Source organism: Centruroides vittatus, unplaced genomic scaffold, assembly GCF_030686945.1.
Source record: "Centruroides vittatus isolate TY-2023 unplaced genomic scaffold, ASM3068694v2 scaffold_373, whole genome shotgun sequence".
Lineage (NCBI taxonomy): Eukaryota > Metazoa > Arthropoda > Arachnida > Scorpiones > Buthidae > Centruroides > Centruroides vittatus.
In genome coordinates this window covers 1,786,216-1,808,049 of record NW_027122704.1, presented here as the reverse complement: position 1 = coordinate 1,808,049, position 21,834 = coordinate 1,786,216, and the positions used below count along the sequence as shown (strand labels likewise).

The 21,834-nt window shown below is 28.0% G+C and overlaps 1 protein-coding gene across 1 annotated transcript; it reads right to left on the bottom strand.

The window, feature by feature from the left end:
- Window positions 1–6,992: 6,992 nt before the first annotated feature.
- Window positions 6,993–17,078, bottom strand: LOC136988648 (hornerin-like). Its single transcript, XM_067286557.1, has 6 exons — window positions 17,061–17,078; window positions 16,149–16,982; window positions 13,569–13,852; window positions 12,978–13,498; window positions 8,073–8,098; window positions 6,993–7,991 (listed from the first exon to the last, which is right to left on the bottom strand). The coding sequence occupies exons 1-6, from the start codon at window positions 17,076–17,078 to the stop codon at window positions 6,993–6,995; spliced, it is 2,682 nt and encodes an 893-aa protein (XP_067142658.1).
- Window positions 17,079–21,834: the final 4,756 nt, after the last annotated feature.

The window sequence follows — 21,834 nt, the reverse complement described above, 5'->3', positions numbered from 1 at the left end:
TCCCGATAAAATGGCTGCTGTTTAGAGGTGGCCGTTATTGAAGGTTTGACTGTAGATATAAAATGAATAGATAAATATAAATATATATATATATATATATATATATACTTTTATCTTATATAATTGTTAATATTCAATTATAAATTAATTAAGTTTAAATTTTATTAATAATTTATTAAAATAAAATATTTATAAACATTTGTTTTATTCAGGAGAATTTCTTCATATATTCAATTAAAATGAAAACTTTCGGTTCTAAGAACATCATTTTTAATAAAATAAAAAATAAAATTAAATTATTTTTATTGTGTAACAATAAACTATATTTAAATATAATTTAATTTCTATTAATTTACAATTTAAAAATAATTATAATTTTTTTAGTAATATAAAAAATAGCTAATTATAAAATCATAAACACAGTTTTTACTATAAATTAAATAAAATTAATTAATAATACAATTAACACGATAAATTGAAGAGAAAGGAAGTGATAAATATCAAAATTATTGTAAAAATAAATAATTTGATATAGAAAGAAAGCACGACTTAGCAACTGAATAAATCAAAAAATATATATTACACTTGTTTTTTAGAGGGGGAAAAATAATTTGTAATTATAATAAGTACAATCGAACGAAATTATATGAATGATAATAGTTATTTTTCAAAAATAATTTCATTACACTGTCTAGAATAATGCTAATTAAATTTGAATGATGTATCACGTTCATCTGCTTTTGGCTACTTTACCAATCTTTGACCTTAAAGATAGCATTGTTAAAGATAATATTAGCTTGGTAAAAACTTTAAAATAATATTTATTAATAGATACGCCTGGGCAAAAAATAATAAGAAAAATTGTATCAAAAGTTATGTTAAAACTAACGAGTAACTGTCAAGGGGAGGAGTGATGTTTCCTGGCTGGTCCAGGTCCAAATTTGGTTCGGGTCTCTGGATCAAGCTTTTCGGAGTTAGTCTGAAAACTTGGTCCAGTTGATTAAAGGTTTTAGGAGTTAACAGGAGGATGAAATCTAGGGATGGGTGAGATGCCAAGATTTTATGGTAGCTTATATTTCCCTCGGGGTCCTAGAGAAAAGTTTGGTGCAGATCGGTCAAAGGATTTAGAAGTTTATAGAGAACAGACAGATGGATAGATAGCGAGACACACTATTTTATATAAGTAATTCTAGAAAATATAACTTCATAAAAACTTGATAAATGTTTAAAATGTAATAATTTTCTAAGGAATCTGAATTTTGTTTTCCTTATATATTAGTACTTTGTATAGCATTGTAAATATTTAAAGTTTATATTAGAAATTCAACTCAACTTATCGAAATTTTAATATAAATTAAGACTTTATTAAATATTTTCTCCTATATCAATTGCAAAAAAGGCATGATATTGATCCAGATTGCCTTTTTAACAAGGAAAATCTGCATTGATGCATTCATAATTTGTGCTATTTTTAATACAGATTTTAAAAAGAGATAATCTATTGATTAAATATTTTGTTTGGGAACGTTATTAAGATAAGTTACTTTTTTTGAGAACAGAAAATTCAGATATATTCCATATTATCACAAACTGTGAAGATTCTTATCGTATGTTTATCATGATTTTATTAAAAATTGAATTTATTTTTCAAATTACGAGAATTTTTATGGTTTTTAATATTATATAATTAATTAAATTATAATTATAATAATATTTTATTTACTTTTGAAGCATATTATTTAAAGTAAATCATCTTTACAGTTTGCAATAATTGTTAATGATTCACTTTTATATTTTATTATGAGTATTTTTATTTGATATTCTATTAAACTTTATTATTATGATTAAAATATTAAAAATGATTTGTTACATAGCATTAAAATTTCTAAAATATTTTAATTATAATAATTAGTTAAAAATGATTCTCTCTCTTAAGAATCAATAGATCATGTCAGATTCATTTAAAATTAGAATAACGATTGATTTTTTAAGATAGAAATCTCATATTTTTACAATAAAATATTCTATATAAATTAATTTAGTACATAAGCTATAGTCGTTACGTAAACTTTTCGAACAATTTTTCTTTTCTCTTGAACATTTGTTACTTTGACTTATGTATTTGGTGTAACACAGACAAATGGTCTTTGCTTTAACACATAGTTTTTGATGTGGAAAAACAAGGAAAAACTTTGGTCTAGTCCTTTAGAAAATTCACCCTAAAGCAAACTTTTATAATTCCATTGTAAATCTGTTTTTTTTTTTTTATCGTTTGTAAATCTGTTTTTTTTTTTTTATCGTTGTACAAAAATTATCCTCTAACGAAGGAAGTTGGAAAATGTCTTTAGTGAACTGGAAACGAAACCACTTTTATCCTGTCTTTCAGTGTTTTTCTTTAAACAAAAGAATTATTTTAAAAGAAAGTATTAATATTCCAACTATAAACTACTATTAAGTAGCTTATAATTAATTAATACCATTTATTAACTTAATTTCTAATTAAATATATACTATATTTACGTAAAGACAACATAAAAACTCTTAATATTTCTCTAAAATCTTAAGATTAGGACTATACAATTCTTTTACTTCAACAAGATTTTAAAAAACATGAAACTAGCAATCGATAATATCAGAATAAGTTATGTAAAATATTTATATTCACAGTTTTTTAAAGCTCTAAACTCTTTATTTATTTATTTATTTTTCTAGTACAGGCCTAATATAAAATATTTATAGGTGGTAAATCTTCTCAGGAAAGGAGGAATGAATATGAATGGTATCTTATATTTTAAGCAAGGACAACATTTAGAATGCCGAAGAGCTTCGAAATCTCCTTTATTTGAGTGATTGATAGCTTTAGTAGGCATTAAATTCTGTTAGCGGTTCTAGTCAATGTTAGATTCAATAAATTCTAAATTGTTTAAAGACCTTCTCAATCCAGAGAAATCAATTATTACTGTTATTGATTTTCACTATTTTTATTTTAAATGAATAATACCTTTCTGTTGTTTCCAATTTAGATTTGTTATATTGTTTTAACGGAGATCAAGCGATGTAGAACGTAACGATATCTTTTAATTGTTTCTATACTATTATTCTCGATTAATATAAACAATTCTGAAATAAATCGATAAGGTAAGGTAAGCGGTTTACACAGGAAGTCACATGATTTCAATTCAAAAGTTTCCCCTGAAAGGTGTTAGATAGATAACCGGCACTACTCTATTGTTAAAGGAAAAGCATAATGTACAGGGGCAAGCCACTACTAATTTGAGGTGGAGAGCATATATTTTAAATTAAATAAATTAAAAATACGATTAAAAATAATTAATTATTGAAGATGATTGATTTTATCCTAAGATAATAATCAATTATTCTTTTCCTTTCAGCTTGAGTGGGTGTATGTAAGGTATCTGTTGATGCCACTTAACATATCTTTATATACGATGTAGTTTTAACATTTTAGGTTATTCATTGAAAATATTATTGTACTAGATTCTACTTTGCCCTTTTGTCATTTATTCCTCGAAAACTTTTCTACATTTTTAGAAAATATCTTTATGCAAACTCTTTGCTTATATAACATTCACAATAATTCTATTCAAAATACCATTAATATTACAAACTTTATGAGTTATTTTGAACTTTCAATATCAAGTTTTGCTTTTCTCATATTCATCTTAAAGCCAATTTTCGACCTTTCACATTTTATTTTTTAAACCCTATACTAATATTTCAGATATTCCGAATCTCTAAATAACATAAAATATTCATTACTTTTACTTTAGTTTGGTATTATAACTTTGCAAATTAAGCTTGTAATTTATTACAGATTGAGGCTAAAAACACAACAAAAAATGTTCAATTATTGACTGTATCAAATTTTTAAAAAGATCATGTCTAAATTTTCTAGGTTTGTTATGGAATCTCTTAAAAATAATTGAGGGGTTCAGTATAAGTTAAATGATAAATAATATAACTTAAATATATTAGTGACACATTTTTTTATTCTTTTATTATTAAACTAATACTTCTTGTAATTTTAATAAACAAAACTGTTTTGTCGTTTATTCTACTTTTCCATTCAACCTTTCACTTGATATATTTCTATTATCTTTATGTTATATGATTTACCTTGTGAATTCGAATTTAATTTCTATTTTAATCAGTGATTATGTAACTCTACTCTACTTACTTTTACACAACTTAGTTGGAGTGCAGTGTTATTTCTTTACGATAAGTTGAAATCTATTACGAGAAAGTAGTCCTTTTTCTCTTTAATGTATTGATAAATTATATATATATATATATATAACTTTCATTCCACAGCAGTGATTTATATTTTTGATAAATCCTTTTTCATCTGTCAAAACTTTCCATTATCCGTTTTTATCTTTTAAAAAATCTTTTAAATTCAACAAGTTCAACCATGAGATCATCCTGCTCTTCATCTAGACCAGCTTAAACATTTCTTCTTAGATGATTAATTGTTTTTATGCTTTATGATTGAATTTAAATAATTTATTTTTGTACATTTTCTAAAATTTCACGATGAAAACTTTTCTATAGTATTTCATGATACATTTTTTAGAATTCAGTGTACAATCAATAGGACGTCTAAGATTTAAATCATGCGTGGAGAATCAAATCCATTTGTTCATTAGAGCAGTTACCATTTACAGCATCAGTGCATTTAGTAGTTACAACACTAGAGAATTTAATAGTTACAGCATTAAAGCATTAATCATGTTTACTTATTGCATTTTAGTAAGATGTATACAAGAATATTACATTGATACTTCAAATAAACATTTTCATACCAGAACATACAATTCTTTATTTGATATGAAGTTTAGAAGAGTGTCTTATGTTAAAATGTACATAAAATTAGTAAAAGATAATAATTAAATGCATAAAAATTTAAATAAATAATGTAATTTATATTACAAAGATTTATTCTGTACAAAAAATTTATTTTTAATTTGCTTTATAACAATTCTATCTTTCTTGAGATTATTTCAATTGAAACATTTTATTAATGTAAGATAACGCTTTCCTGTAAAAATATTTATAGAAAAAAGTTAAAATATAGTATAAAGTATATAAAAACTAATAACATTAATGCAATTTTGTATTTGTACTGTAAATTTAGTGAAGTTGAAAGTATAGGAAAAAGTCTATCTCTTGAATTTTGTATTTATATAAAAATATAAATATAAAATTCAATAAAATATTAAAAATAATTATTTTAGCTACATCATGAAAAGGTTTATCAAGGAATATTTGCATAAATTAAATGCAATTGTTCTCTTCAAACTAGGGTAGGGATCTTCATTATGACCATCAACTTTGGACTATTATTTTGAACAACTTCAATTTTTTTTCTTTTCTTTTCTAGGGAAAAAATTGGAGTTGCACAGAATAATAGTTCAAACTAAGTGGGCCATAATGGGCTCCCCACTGTGGAGAGAGAGGGGGTAGCGGTCAGAATTTATCTTGCCTCTGGATCTATCAGAAGAGATCCAGAGGCAAGGACGAATTTAGAGAGTTTTTTATTGTTAACAAGAGCTTTATTATTATTATTTTTTAAATAATATTTTAATACTTTTATCATTATTTCTCAATTTTGTTAGATTTTCATATCATTTAAACTTATATAAAATTTTTTATATTGTTTATTTTATTAGATAAACTAGCAGGTAGGCTCGGCGTTGTAAAAAGTAACGATAGCGAAGATTAAGATTATTACGTTATAGTCAACCTTACCCTTTTTCACAGAATGCAAGAATTGGGTCTCCCTGTTTCCGGACTAATTAGAGAATTTTTAGATGGGTCTAAAAATATGTTCGATTTCCCGTAAAAACGAAAAAAACTGCATCTGTGTCTTGTACGTCGCTTTCTCTTAACAATTCCATTGTTACGTAACACTTCCATTGTTGACACTTCCATTGTTACTTGACACATCCATTGTTACTTAACGCTTCCATTGTTGATGGAAGTGTTAAGACTTAATCCTGTCCCTCTCCCCCGTGGGGATGTATTTCGAAAAATCCCTTTTTAGTGTGCGTTCTCGTGACTTACCCTAACTGTGTACCAAATTTCAACTTTCAACTCCTAACCGTTTGGGCTCTGCGCTGATTATTATTATTATTATTATTATTATTATCATCAACTCGTCTCGATTATATATGTAGATTAAAAGTCTTATTTAAGGTTTACTTCTGTTCTGTAGGCAAACTAGGTTTATTAAAAAATAAGTTTACAAATTTTATATTATTTTTATAATTTTAACAAATTTTAGATAAAAAATAGACATGATTTTATAGATTAAATATTAGAAAATTATTTCTATTATGGTACTGTATATAGCAGGAAAAGGGTTGACAGACTTCTAGATCGGAGCTTAATCTGTCTTTTCCAGCCTTAATGCTAAGATAACATGCAATTACTCAGTATATTAATTTTCCAATCAATTACTTAATGATAATTTAAGTTCGTTAAACTAAACTAGAAAATGGAGATACGTAACAATGAATTAAACTTTAAAAAATTCTATAAAAGCGTAAAAGTAATAATAAATAATATTGAAAATTAAGTTAACTTCATTACAATATAAAATTTATTCATTCTACATAATTATCCTTAGCGTAATAAAATTTGCTTTGTAAATTTTTATTTGGTAGTTTTATTCAACAATTTAAAAATATATAATATTGAAATTTTATTAAATATATCCGGATTATATCAAATGTTATTCTTAATTTTATGTATTGAGTATATAGTTTCGCGAAGTTTTGTGTATCTGACATCTCTCCCGAATCATCCCGCCATCTTTTGGAGGAAATATAAATCAAGTCAAATTTTGCTTGGAATATTGATTTTATTTATTAGATTTACTTGAAAAAATTTTTATAGAGTTAGAATAAACTCTTTATAAAGAAATTCTTATGATATAAACATATATTTATTAAATACATATTTTTATTTCATTAATGTTTGCCGAAGCCTTCGAGTTTTTTCGCAAAATTGGCAAAGTTTTTAGAAAATACAAAAACTTGTTCGCTTCCAGATCCTTTATGACCTCCCCCGTGTCCACCACCGTGTCCACCCCCGTGTCCACCGCCATGGCCGCCACCATGTCCACCACCATGACCACCACCATGTCCACCTCCGTGTCCACCACCATGTCCACCACCATGTCCACCTCCGTGTCCACCACCGCCACCATGACTACTTCTATAGCCGCCACCTGAAGAACTCCTACTTCCACCCTTTTTATGGCCACTACTTCCACCACTAGAATGATGACTTCCACCTTCATTCTTATGTCTTCCGCTGCTGCTATGATGTCCACCTCCCTTTTTGTATTCATTTTCGTGATGTTTGCTATGCCCACCTTTTTCGTGTTTGCTATAATCGCTACCCTTTTTATTACTGTGATGATGCTTTTTGCCATCATGACTTTCGGAATGTTTTCCTCCCTTCTTACTATATTCATCGTGGTAATCACTATGTTTCTTTTTGTAATCACTATCGCCATATTCATCGTGATATGATTTATGATCTCCATATTCTTCTTTATGATATACATTTTTGAAGCCATTACTTTTACCGCCTTTCTTGCGGAAATGGCTCATTCCATCCTTTCCACCCTTAGATCCTCCACCTCCATAGCTACTATCATGATGTTCTCCGCTATCGTGCCCTCCTCCACCTGATGATCCATGATGATCGTGCCCATATTCTTCATGGGAGTGACCACCTGAGTCATGCTTGTCATCTCCACCATGGCTATGATGACTACCGTAATCATCGTGTCCATGTTTAGAACTGTCACCATGCGAACCTTCAGAATGTTCAGACTTTTTATGTCCTCCGCTTCCACCACTATCGGAATAACTAGAATGTTCCCCATGTTTCTCTGAATAATCTCCATGACCATGACAATCCGAATATATAAACAGGGTAGAAAGAACAAGAGCTAGAAGCTAGTGAAATATAAAATAATCTTATCACGCTCTTTTTAAAAAATATTTAAATATACAGTAGCAATTTACAACTTAACTTACCATATATTTCTTGTCCATGATGTCAACTTTGTGAGAATTTAAATCAAAATAGAAAACATTTCCCTTGTTTGCTTTTATACAGATAGAAAAGAGGATAATGATGTCAAAGATGTCATCAAACTAGGCGGAGTCTGATGATATTTTGGATCTAAATAATTATTTAAAAGCAGTGTTTCAATTGGAACAAGTTAATAGAACAACTATTTCAATTACAACGGTGAGAAAATTGTAAATTGATCGTCAATGATCCGATAATTTAGTAAGTTAGTCGCCATTTTTTTTTCCTCTGTACTTACAGGTCACATCTACAAAAACATATTTGCCTATTTACTCGAAATAAATTTTAAAAAAATAACCTAAATTTTGGGAATTAATTATAGCTACATTTTAAACTATTTATATACAAATTTAGTAATATAAAATTCATAAGATAATTTAACTAAATAAATTATTTATTTAATATAATATACAAAAAGTGTACACGTTTTACTATATTAAAAGCATATTATCTACATCAAATCCTTTCTTAAAATGATAAATAAATGATCGTTTATCAAACGTTTTAATTCAGAATTTTCTTTATCACGCAGATAATATCAAAAGTGCTATTTAAACAATATAAAATATATCAATTAAGAGCAATTTAACAATTGTTTTATTGCTTCTTTTCATAATTAAAACAAAAATAAGCACTTTGTAAAGGTCCTCTTAGTGTCCATAGGGTTTAAAGAATCAAAATTTAAGATTATATTACAGATAATTTAAAGTTTAAAATGTCAATTAATCATTCTTCGTTCTATACATTTCTTCTTCCAGTAAAGTTTTGCTATCAATAAACCACTCTTATATGGTACTCTCGAATTTAAAGTTTTATGGTTAAATTAATTAAACTATATGCAATTAATTTAAACGATTTCATTTTCCCATAAGACTGTCGACCTGATTATTTGTATCAAAATTAAAGTTTTTCTTTCTTTTATTTCCGAGAAATTGACTTTTAAAGATAGTTCTAAATGGAAAGAGGACACCGATAATGATATTTAATTGAAATAATTGTATTTAACTATGGGCAATTTTCAAAAATATAGCAGAGAAGAAATCATATCGCCCATTATCAATTTCGTCGAATGTAGTTTTTAAAGAAAACCAGTTCTTAATTAAGAGAGGAAAAAAAAAGATTAGTAAACTATAAAGAACAGTTGATCTATAATTAAATAACCTCGATATAACGTCTTCCTAAATAGCGCTACCTTGGTGAAATGCCAATGAATCTTTTCCATAAATATTAGGGAATTCTCTAATTATCAATATTTATAATAAATAAAATAATATAGTTATCGTATAGTATATCACTTTTAAGTCTGAGTAATAACGGAAAATTTATATATAAATATATTTTAAATTAAAATATAATACATAATTATATTTATAGTTATATTAATGTCTTTAGGAATATTCTAAATCATTAGCTGTTGTTGCATTTTGAAGATAGTAAAAGAAAATAATTGCAAAACTTCGCATTTTATAATGCTGTTTTAGTCTTATAGTTTTAAAATGCCCATTCGTTTTCATTAAAACTAAAGATTAAAATCTTTAATGGTGCTTATATACACGTAAATCTACTCTATAAATGTAAAAATTGCATTAAAAAATATATAAAACGAACGTAAAAGTTACAGTTTTCAAACGTGTAAAGGAAAAATAGTTTTAAAGGTATTTTATCAATTTAAGTATTATGGTTGTCCCTAATCCTTAGAATCATTGGCCTCATCAAATATCTTTCTTCTATAGTTTTGAAGTCTGAAGGAAGTTTTAAAACTGCCTCAGACCGATTTTTATTGCTTTATAAGATATAAGACAGGTGCTTAGTTGTAACATTTCAGCCCAATAATCGAAGAGAATTTTATAAATAATTATTATAATACATTCTGATGTTTACATGCTTCAAAATCATTAAATAATCTTAAGGGTGTTTAATATTTGAGTAGAATTTTGGTACTTAATACACATATATTTAGCTTATAATAATTAAATAATATAAAAAATAGTTTAAATTTTCTGTTTTAGGCTAAGTATAATTGTGTTGTACACCAAGAATTCAACTTTCTTTAAGTTGGATAAGTAAAAAAGCCCAATTAAAGAACTCTCGAACTGAACTTTAATTGTAATACAGAAAGTTTAAATAAAAAGTTTATTTACTTCTGTCATACAAACTATTTCAAACAGTAATTAACAACACACGACCATTATTAATTAACCAAAATTAGCAATTATTTACTGTTATCGAAGATCAATTGATTATTAGTTTCAATCAATATAATAACAGGTGATTGTCGATTCAATTAATGATAATCTAAGGGCTTATTATCATTAATTGAAAGTGTCAATTACTTGTTATTATCAAGGGCTCATTATCATTAAGTGAAAATATTTATGTCAATCAATTGTTATTGCTAAGAGTAGATTATTAATTGGAATTGGCAGTTAATAGTTGCTAATTTTCGACTGCTGAAGACAAATAGCGAAGTGTTTGTTACTTGGTTTCATATTTTATTATTAACATCATTGGTAAATTATAGCTTAGGCCCGAAAAATTTGGATCTAGAGCAGTAAATTCACACGAAGCAGCAGCAACGTGTTTTTGAATGTATGCACTATTTATCTATTTTGCTTTTATATGTCACAAATTATTGTTAAATTTTAATTTTATTTTTAACTTAATTTTTAAATAATAAAATAAAAAGTTATATAAAACCTATAAGCAGTAGTTTCTTTAACCCGATAATGTCTATATACAATTATCAACCACTTCATAAGACAGTTTAATTTTATATATCGTTCTTAAAACGTATTAAAAAACAATAGAATTTATATATAATTATAAATGTTTGTTATAAAATTATTAGTGTGATTTTATAACGGTAGATGTCGTTACATTCGAAGAAGTGTACTGTACATAAATACAGATGGAAGTCTGATGTCATTACGTATCGTAAATACATTACAGGTAACACAATACAGTAGACTAATGAGAGATTGATTGGGTACAAAATAAATAAGTTATGTAGAATATACTGTTTTATTAATGTAGTAACGTTCTCTGTTTGAGTTGGCAAATGGGAGGAAACAAATTCCCAAACCACCTGTGTGCACGGTCTTGTAGATATTATTAAAACAATAAGAGTAATAAAGTATTATAAACCCCAACAGAAAGAAAGAGAACTGCTTTTATAGTTTATTTTTTATATCTTAAGAATACATCAAGTCCTCATTTAAGCTTGAATTTCAATTATATTTCTATTAAGTTATTATTAAAAAAATACTTTATAAATTAACACTAGGAATTTCGCTCATATTTATCTGTTTTAAACATCGTTATTGTTTTGTTATGATAATGTTTCTCTGTAATGTAAAATGATCAAAATATAATGTAATATTAGCTCTTTGCTTTAGACTATTTATGTTATCCTAGAGCTTGTTATTCGGATATATAGGGTAATTACTTGTCTAATCACAGTAGGGGTTCAAAACTCCCTGTAGAAAAAATTATCAACCAAATTTCGTATACAGTAAATACAGCCGCTAGGGTGAAATTTGTCGCTGCTATCTTAATGTGTATATAGTTTACGTTTTCGAAAGAATTTCTGGAGTTAAGAAACAAAGTGCAATAATTTTATTGTGATTATGAACGTGGAATTGACGATTAAGGGAATTAGGCAAAGTGGGAACTAAGACTCCTTTTATACCAGAAACTCTTTAAAAATCGTACGTCATATGCACGTTAAAGGGACTGCAGCGCCGAATTTTTCCCTAGCGGCTGAATTTGAAAGTAAAAATTTTACATCGAAAATCGCTCTGCTAACAGAGGGAAAGTATAGAGATCGGTCAAAAAATAACCCCCAAAATTTTTGCATTTTTAAACTCAGCGGACATTAAATTGTCGAGAAATGCAAAAAAATTCGGGGATTTTTTTGTGTGTATGGCTGTTAGCGTGTAAATCGAGGGGGTATGATTTTGTTCACCCACTTTGAAGATTAATAACTCTCGTGCATTTTATCGAAAATTTCCGAAATTTTGCAGGGTAGTTTGTGTAATAGAGGGACTAATGCTGTTAAATTTTGGTGGTTAATGATCAAGGGATGGGGAGATACAGGAGGGTCGTGTGTCATATCTCGAATGAGTCGGACTTAATGAAGATTTTACTCGTTATTAGCATTTACAATTGTTTTTTTTTATAATCCTCGTCTCTACCCTCAAAATTAAGCTATTTGCCATTTTATAATAATTACTTATATAAAATTTTTTTAATAAAGTGTCATAACAGATGGCGCCACTCTCGGTTGTTACCGGGAAAGTCACATAACTCGTTGGTAAATTTTTAAAAATTTTTTTGGATTATTATTATTTTCTTTATATACTTAAGCCATTATTTCTCGAATAATTTGCTTACTTTCAAAATGTTAAAATTATATTATTAAAGTGCTCGTAAATAAGTTACAAAAAATTCTGATTATATTTTATTGTGTGAAATAAAATTTGACCGTGTATTAAAATTGTTTGGCTACTAAGTTATGTAAATAATGGAGAAATATATTTAATTAATAGAATGTTTTATTATATTTACTCTTTCCCTTTTAATGATTAAGGAAATAAATGCAAACAAAAGTTTTTATTAAGGATTTAAAATTTATTTAAAAATTAACAATTTAAATATTTTGGCTAATTTACAAATTGTTTACATAAATGCCTGACGGCACATTTTTTAATTTATAGGCCCATAAATAAAGCATTTTATATACCCAGCGAATTTCCATATTATATGTTGCTCCTTTTCCTTTTACACCATTTGCGAACTATAGCGATGCGGAGAAGTTTATATAAAATAAAAATCAAAAGTTTATCGACCTTTTCCATGACCGTGACTTTCTCTATGACTTCCGCCTGATTTTCCGCTGCTTCCGTGACTGCTATGTCCTCCGCTGCCACCACTGCTATGATGACCACCTCCGCTAGATTTGTGTCCACCTCCACTGCTATGATGTCCACCTCCTTTCTTTCCTTCACTGGAATGATGACTGCTATGTCCACCTTTTCCGGATTTGTGATAATCGCTGCCTTTCTTACTGTGACCTCCGTGTTTCTTGTTATCGTGACTCTCGTGGTGACTTCCTCCTCCATGTTTCCACCCTTCGTGATGGTCGCCATGTTTCTTCTTATGATCGCTATCTCCGAAATCTTCGTGGTAGGATTTTGAATCACCTCCTTCTTCTTTATGGTATACATTTTTGAACCCGCTACTTTTTCCACCTCTGCTTTTGTGACTTCCCATTCCAGAGTTACCTCCCGAACTACCTCCTCCTCCGTAACTATTGTGATCGCTTTTTCCTGAGGAATGTCCTCCTCCTCCCGAAGAACCGTGGTGATCGCTGCCATAACCTCCATAAGAATGTCCTCCACTATCGTGACCACTATCACCTCCCCCACTGAAGAAATTACCATAATCGTCTTTCGAGCTTTTTATCGTGACCACCGTGAGATCCGTGGTCCTCTCCCCATTTTTTGTGTCCGCTGTCTCCTCCACTGTCGTGGTGTTCTGAGAAACCTCCCCATTTATGACCTTCACTGTGTCCACCTCCTCCACCATGCCCACCACCATGCCCACCACCATGGCCGCCTCCATGGCCGCCTCCATGTCCACCACCACCGTGGCCACCATAACCTCCTCCATGTCCATGAGCATGGATTAACAGTAGCATAGTGCAGAAGATAGATAAAGAGAACTGTAACATAAATCCAAATAGAAGTAAACTTTGTATATTTCTAAATCAGAAAATTAACGAAAAAATACTTACGAAAGAAGCCATAGTCTACACTTTTGGGAGGTGTTGATGAGTGTAACATCAACTGATTTCATTTCTCCTTATATACAAATTTATAGAGATAAAAAAGAAGATTCTCATGCCTTCTATTTAGCGAATCTAACTACTTTAACAATCATTAATTTTTTATTTGAAAATTAAACTCGTCTATAATCGCGATAGATTGATTTTAAGTATAGTATTTATGTCAAGAGTTCAGGTCATATTTTTTATGTAACTAATGTTCTAAGTTAAAAAAATTTATTGCTCATCAAAAATATAATCAATACACCTTTACACAAAATTTCTTTCGAACTTCAATTTATTATTATATATTCTACTTAAATCATTTCAAGTTTATTTCTAAAGTCGATTTGAATAAATTAAAATACGTTCTGACGTTTCTGTAGTATTTTCAAGTCCTAAAAATTAAATGTGTAATTAAAAAGCATTTAAAACTAAAATTATGTTTCCTAATGATTAAAACTCAAGTGGGACATTATGAAATTTCCTTAATTGCTTAAAGAAAGATATCTTTAGATTAAATATGGATTAACCTAAGGGCTTTCTTCAACGTTTAAATTTAAAAAGTGCTAATTGTCTTCGTCGCTTATTCTTTTAAAAAATTTCTTTCATAGACTTTGCATTAAAGTTTTAATAATAACAATTAGACTAAAGTATAATTAAATCACGGATAAAAATAAATATAATTTTTCTAAAAACTCAGAATACGGTTCAGTTTTTTATTTTATACAATTATTTAATCACGTACGTAGCTTTAATTAATATTAAAGTTTTAATTTCTGTTTAAAATGGACGAATTTCTCACGATATTATAAAATAAATTGATATTGATATTAATAATATTGTAATGTAAGTAGTCCTCTTTTTTCAATATAAATCTTCATATATATGATTTATTTATTTATTTTTTCAAGTGGATAAAACTACTGAACACTGGAATAGTTGGTAGCGGGTTCACACGATCAATGGATTGGTGATGCGGAGTTTTCCGGGTTTACTTCACGTGTCTAACACTAAATAGGGGCCAATTTCCTATAGAAGTCCTCCTCTTGACACATGTTGCCTTGCCTTATCTCATCAATCTAATCAAATTGCTTTCTTTTATGTAAAAATTAAAGGGTGCTGAAGAATTATATCTCTTACTACTTAAGCTTTAATGTCTAAAAATTAGAGTAAACTATTTAAAATATACATTTGAATATTACGACGTCGTTTAAGACTTTTATCTCCATCTTTATAGAGAAATTTAATTAGATTCAGTAGTTTTATCAAAATAACCTCTCAAATTTGTTGATCTTACAGAAAATTTACTTTTTGTACGTTGAACAGAACCTCTTAATAATTACCTTTACTTTAAAAATGATTGTATTGCGTGATAAAAGATGCTTTATGCTTACAAATGACTGAACAAACAGGCGTTCCTAATGGAACAAACAATCAAGTAGAGCAGATAAAAAAAATTTTGGGTGTTCACTTATGCAGATATCTTTTCTTAGATACCAGAAAAGAAAAGTGATATAGTAGAAAATATAAATGACTTCCGCTCTAGGCAATTAGCTTTACTTATTTAACTCTGTTATTGTAAATGATTTTTATTCTTTTCTTCTATAGCTTGACCGGATTTTTATCTTCTTATTTACTAAATAAAACTTTTATGAACTTAAATACACCAGTTTTGTAATAATTATTGTTAATTCGGAACTTTAATATTGTTCTTTTCTAAACTATATGTTTTATTATTGATGTATGCGTGTTAATATAGATTATTATATTGTATTAAGTTATAATAAGGTAAAATTTATTTATTTATATTTTAAATAATAAAAGTATTTTATTATACTGTGTTCTTAACTCAGAATTTTATCCCATCTTAATCTTCGCTATAGTTACTTTTGCCCGAGCAACGCCGGGCCTACCTGCTAGTTTTATATATTGTCTTTATGATTTAATACATAACAAGATAAATTTATTTGACTCACAAATGAAAGATTTATATGATAATATTTTATTATATAAAAATTACATTATATAAAATTTAGCGTATCATTTCACTTTACACCGGGAAAATATTAATAATGCCCAAAATATAAAGCTTAAAAGCATTTCATCAATTGAAATTCTATCAACAACTAAGCTCAGTATACACGTCTTGTAACTAAGCAAATATTTGTAAAATTCAAGCTTATAATTAGTGATGTCCATGTCCGTGACCGCCACCTCCGTGTCCGCCACCTCCGTGTCCGCCACCTCCATGTCCGTAGCTACTACCGTGACTTCCTCCGGAGTGTCCACTGCTGCCGTGACTATGATGACCTCCTCCGTGTTCGCTGCTGTGATGTCCTCCTCCTCCAGATTTATGGCCTCCGTGACTGCTATGATGACCTCCTCCTTTCTTATATCCGCTTCCGTGATGACTATCGTGTCCTCCTTTGCCATGTTTGGAATAATCGTGGCCATGTTTGCTAGATCCATAAGAATCTTTGCCGTCGTAGCTCTTGTGACTTTTTCCTCCACCAAATTTATAGCTTTCTCCGTGATCGCTATGTTTCTTACCATAGTCACTTTCTCCAGCGCTATCATGATAAGATTTTTGATCGCCATATTCTTCTTTGTGATAAACATTTTTGAAACCTTTATGATCGTGTCCTTTGCTTTTATGGTGCTCTCCACCGGAAGAACCTCCACTAGAACCGCCACCGCCGTAACTGCTAAAGTCGTGTTTACCACTATGGTAGCCTCCACCGCCAGATTCTCCATGATGGCCACTACCATAATCACCGTGTGAATAGCCACCGGAATCGTGCCCGGATTTTCCTCCGTGACTACCGTGTTCTCCGTAATCGTGCCCGCCATGCTTACTACCATCGCCGTGTTCGCCATGAGAATGACGAGAATGTTTATAGCCACCGTGTCCACCCTTACTTCCGTGAGATTCGTGATGACTTTCATGATGTCCGTGTCCATGTCCACCGTGTCCGTGAGAGTGAACCGCCACTATCACTAATCCCAACAACAGACTCAGTTTGATCTAAAGAGAAATTTTACCATAAATTAAATTAGCTTAAAACTATACAGTATGTATATTTATTTGAAATTAAGCACTTACCCATGTTGAAGGAGTCATTTTGATCACTGTCTTCTTCGAAGATCGGACAACTGATGGTCAAACATTTCAAACGCTCTCTTTAAATACAGTTCGGGTTTTAATCACATGATCAATATTCATGTCAATTGGTGTGGCTATTCTCGATGACTTAAACATTCGAATTAATTAAAAACAATGAAGCTATCAGACTTGTAAATAATCCATTGCATTCATGGATCATTAAATATTTTAATGTCACATTTTTAGAACTGCTATTTTTAGGATAAACCTACTAAAGTATGGTATTTAATTTTTATTTTTGCTTATTTAGTTTACCCACGTGTGGTTGTAACGTAATTTAGCACATACAATAGGTAAATTTTCAAAAGCATATCAGATATACCATTAATTTTTAAAGATCTTTAAGATCGTTTTCTAATAATAGATTAGTCTATATTCTTTTTGGAAACATTTTTGAAGACATTATTTTCATTAGAAGTAAGTAGGTGACGCGAATGAAAGATTTGGTGACTTATTAGAATTATTGGCCTGGAACACATTCAGTTCCCATCATCTGCTATTAAAATCACAATCATTTACCTGATTTAAAATTGGCATATCGTCTAATTTAATGTAATTTATTCGAATTTTTATAATTATTAACGATTCCCACTTGTCATTAGTAAAGGAAAAAGCTCTAACACTATAGAACACGAGAACTCTAAACGAGGATAATTGTCCGTGAAAGAGACACGGTCAATTATTATATAAATTAATTAATGTCGACATTTTTCTAAATAATTTAAAATTATGAAATTTCTTTTTAGATCGAGTTATAATTGTTATTTTTTTTAACTTTGACGTATTATCGGCCGGATGGAAGAGGCGTCAACCTATCGCTCGTGGAGGGTCGAAGACACCAGGAATTTTTCGGTGGTTATTTGTCCTGGCTATTTGGGCCCTGTTCTTAATCACTCAACCGCTCCATTGTGGTCCTGGCATGGCCAAACCTGCAATAGGCCTGAAAAAAGGCCTTTTTAGTGCCGAAAGAAGAAAAAAAATTGAAGTAAATTATTTTATAAATTTAATATATAAAATAGTCTATTTATAGGGAATATATTCTTTATTTTTATAGTATATATTTTTTTCTCTTTTAGAAAGCACAAACAGAAATCTTTATATCTTACATCATTCACGTCATTCCTTAATTGTGTTCTTAACTCAGAATTTTATCCCATGACGATCATTAAATACAAGTACTGTATTTATTCCCCTTTCAAAATAGCTATTGAACATCTGTTTATCTCTTAACAGCAAACAAAACAAAAGCAGAAATATTTCAGTAATGTCCCATTTAACAGTATCAAGAACCTAAAATATTATAATAAAAAGTTCAAATATATTGATAGATGGTATTTTGGAGAATACTTTCCTCTGATTATTGTAATTTTCTTTATTTATCATTCAGGAAATCTTAAAAAGGTTACTATTTCCAAATATAATATTTAACTTAATGCTTAAATTCTTTCTCTACTTTTTCCTATATTTTATAGTTAAAAAAATTAAAAACTTGACATATTTATTTTGGAAACTTTGTTTCAATTTATACAGTTATTTTTATTATTATTATATATATATTTTTTTAATCAAAAATCTGATAATCTTTCCACTATATTTCCTGTAGGAAGGATATCTTACTATTGTTATTATCTCATCAAACCATCTACGAATTTTATAAGTTATTTGTATATTTTACCGTATAAATTACTGAGCAGCAACCATTTCACGCTTCAATAAAGGTTAATTTTTATCTTTAAGATAAAAATATTGCCTTATTTGGTGAATCTCAAAAGTTAAACTTTAAATTATATCGAATTAGTTTATTATTTTATTCTATGTATTTATTTAAAGATAAGTTAATTTTATATATTTTAACATAATATATTTTTGAATAATAATCAGTAATTGTCAGTTTTTTTTTTATTTTAATATTGAATAAATCACGGTTATTATTTTTAATATTATACAGGAAAAAGTTTGTAATTTAATTGAATTAACGTGAAAAAAATATGTAAATTCTTTGCTATTTTATAAAAAAATTAAAGCTGACTTCCTTCACTTTCTCTTATCCTGTAAAATGTTAAAGTGAGATTTTTATATAAGAAAAAAAAATAATAATAATTAAATTTGCTTTATTTACTTATAATTGTAAACTAAAAATATCGATATTTCTAATTTAATATATAAAATTTATAGTATTACATGTTTCAAAAACAGGTTTTACTATTTAAAAGAAATGTAATTACCTCAGCAGCTAATGTACTGTAGAAAAGAATGATGTATTATTATAAAACGTAGATACAATAGAAAAAAACATAAACATTTCTCATAAATTTACTCAATAAAATAAAAATAAAAATGTACAAGAATTGCTAAAGATCAACAATAGGCATTACTTCATTTAAAAAGTACAATAGATCTTATACAAGTGACCACTTGTATAAGATCTATTATAAATTGTAATTTTATAAATAACTTAAGAATTTACCTGAGACATTTCTATTTTTAAAGTAAACTTTTTATAGTTTACCAAATTTTAATCTATAAAATTTTCGATTTATAATAAATAAAATTTTTAAAACATTATTTTAATTTTATCTCAATATATATCTGTTCAGTATACTGTAACGTTATCGTTAAATGCAACCAATGCCTATATATAAATCGCATCTTAACTTTATCTGATGTTAATGTTCATAAGCTGAAGCATTCAAAATTTTATACGGTTATAGAGTTATTTTTAATAAATAAAGGGAATTTTATTATTTTTTTTTATTGTTTATTGTTTAAATGCGATTTATTCTTTAAACTAAATTTATTTCTATATTTAAAATATAAATAGAGCTTTCCATTATATTGGTAAGTGACTGGCGATATATAAGTTTTATTGTTTACAGATAAATAAAGCGATAGATATTTTATAAATTTATATAGATATACAACTTTAAGGTTATTAAAAATATAATTTCAATTTTGCGTTGTTAACATATAAAATTTTTTATACTTAGGGACGACGAGAAGGGTGGGAAGCAGGCACTACAACCTTGAAACCCGGACTTTTACAATGTTCCTGTTCAAAATATTTTCAATAAAATCATTTATATAAAATCTACAAAATCAATTTGTGTAATTTCAATTGTGTAAAGGGGTGAAGAAATGTGATAAATCGAGAGCATTGCCTTATAAAAAGAGATAGAGGGCACAGAAGCTTTAGCAACAAGATCTTTCCATAGTTTTAATTATTGTTAATATACACATTCACGTTAAATCATTGGGGTAGTATTCAACGGCCCTTCAGGATTCCACTTTTAAATAAATACATAGATAAAGTATTTTATCAAATTATGTTTACTCTAGTATTATTTCCCCATTTTTGTCTTTTCTGCCCTATGGGCACTAAAAGCTATAAAATGGCATTTTTTCCATGCCCATGTGGGTTCGGCCAAGCCCATAATAGGGAGCTACGGGCCCTGACACATTCACTCTCGAAAAATTTCGCCCCGATTAGATCCCGAATTCTCCAAATCAGTTGATGCCTTAGTTGCCTCATCCATCTAACCGTTTATATTTAATCTCCTGTAAATTTATATTTTGTAAAATACTAGAATATTCAATAAACTATTTGTAGTACTTGAAATAAATTTCGATTATTTAGGGCTGTGATAAACTAAAATTTTGATATTGATACCGAGATTCCTTCGATATATCGATTTCGGTTTGACATTTCGTTTATGGGCACAACACTAAACATTACGAACACAAATAAAAAGAAATTTTCGTTTAATTATACACTATGTAGGCCTTATATAAATACAATAAATGTATAAATAAATAAATAGTTTATTTATTTAAAAAATATTCTATTTATATTATTAAAATTGTAGAAATTTATACCTTTTCTTGTGGGTTAGGAAAAGTATAAACATATAGTTTTTAAAAATTAATTATTACATAAAACCCTTTGAAAATTAAATGTTAAATCTAATTGAATAATCTACGTTAATTTTCTCAATAAATTAAACATAACTTTATAAAAGTATTAATAATAATTTAGTATATTTCTATGTCTTTTCCTTGATAAATATTAAGAATAAGAAGATGCAAAGTTATTTTCCTGACTTGAATACATTAAAATGTATAGCCTCAAACTTTTTTTAATTGTAGATTAAAGTGGAATAAAACCGGAAATTTCCGGTTTCCTTTACTTATCTTTAAAAATTATTCTGTTGATAAGAAGTAAATAATCTAAATAAAATATACATATCATTTTCTATGGTTTACTTACGTTTATATTTAGATTTAACAATTTCCTGAAAGTTTATATTTAATATATGCAGAAAGAATGAAATTTCTTTTGTGTTTATAAAGCTTGTAACATTTTTGAATGTAAAATATTTTTTTGAAAAATGTTTAAGTACGTTTGAAATGAATATATGAAAATATCTTACGAAAAAATGAGACTAATTTTGCATAAATATTAATACACTTTTATTAAAACATGAGAAAATTCACATATAATTGTAAACATGGCAAATATTTATAAATTAGCAAAAATTTACAGCAAAAGATACAACAAATATATTTATAAAGCGATATCCTAATCAAGAATACATCACAAAGAATAAATACCGTATAAAAGAATTACTTGTCTTGGCAAGTATCGTATGTACATTATGAAGGATTCGCCATTTAAATTAATAACCGTTAACATAATCACTTTTTTCCGCTTTTAACT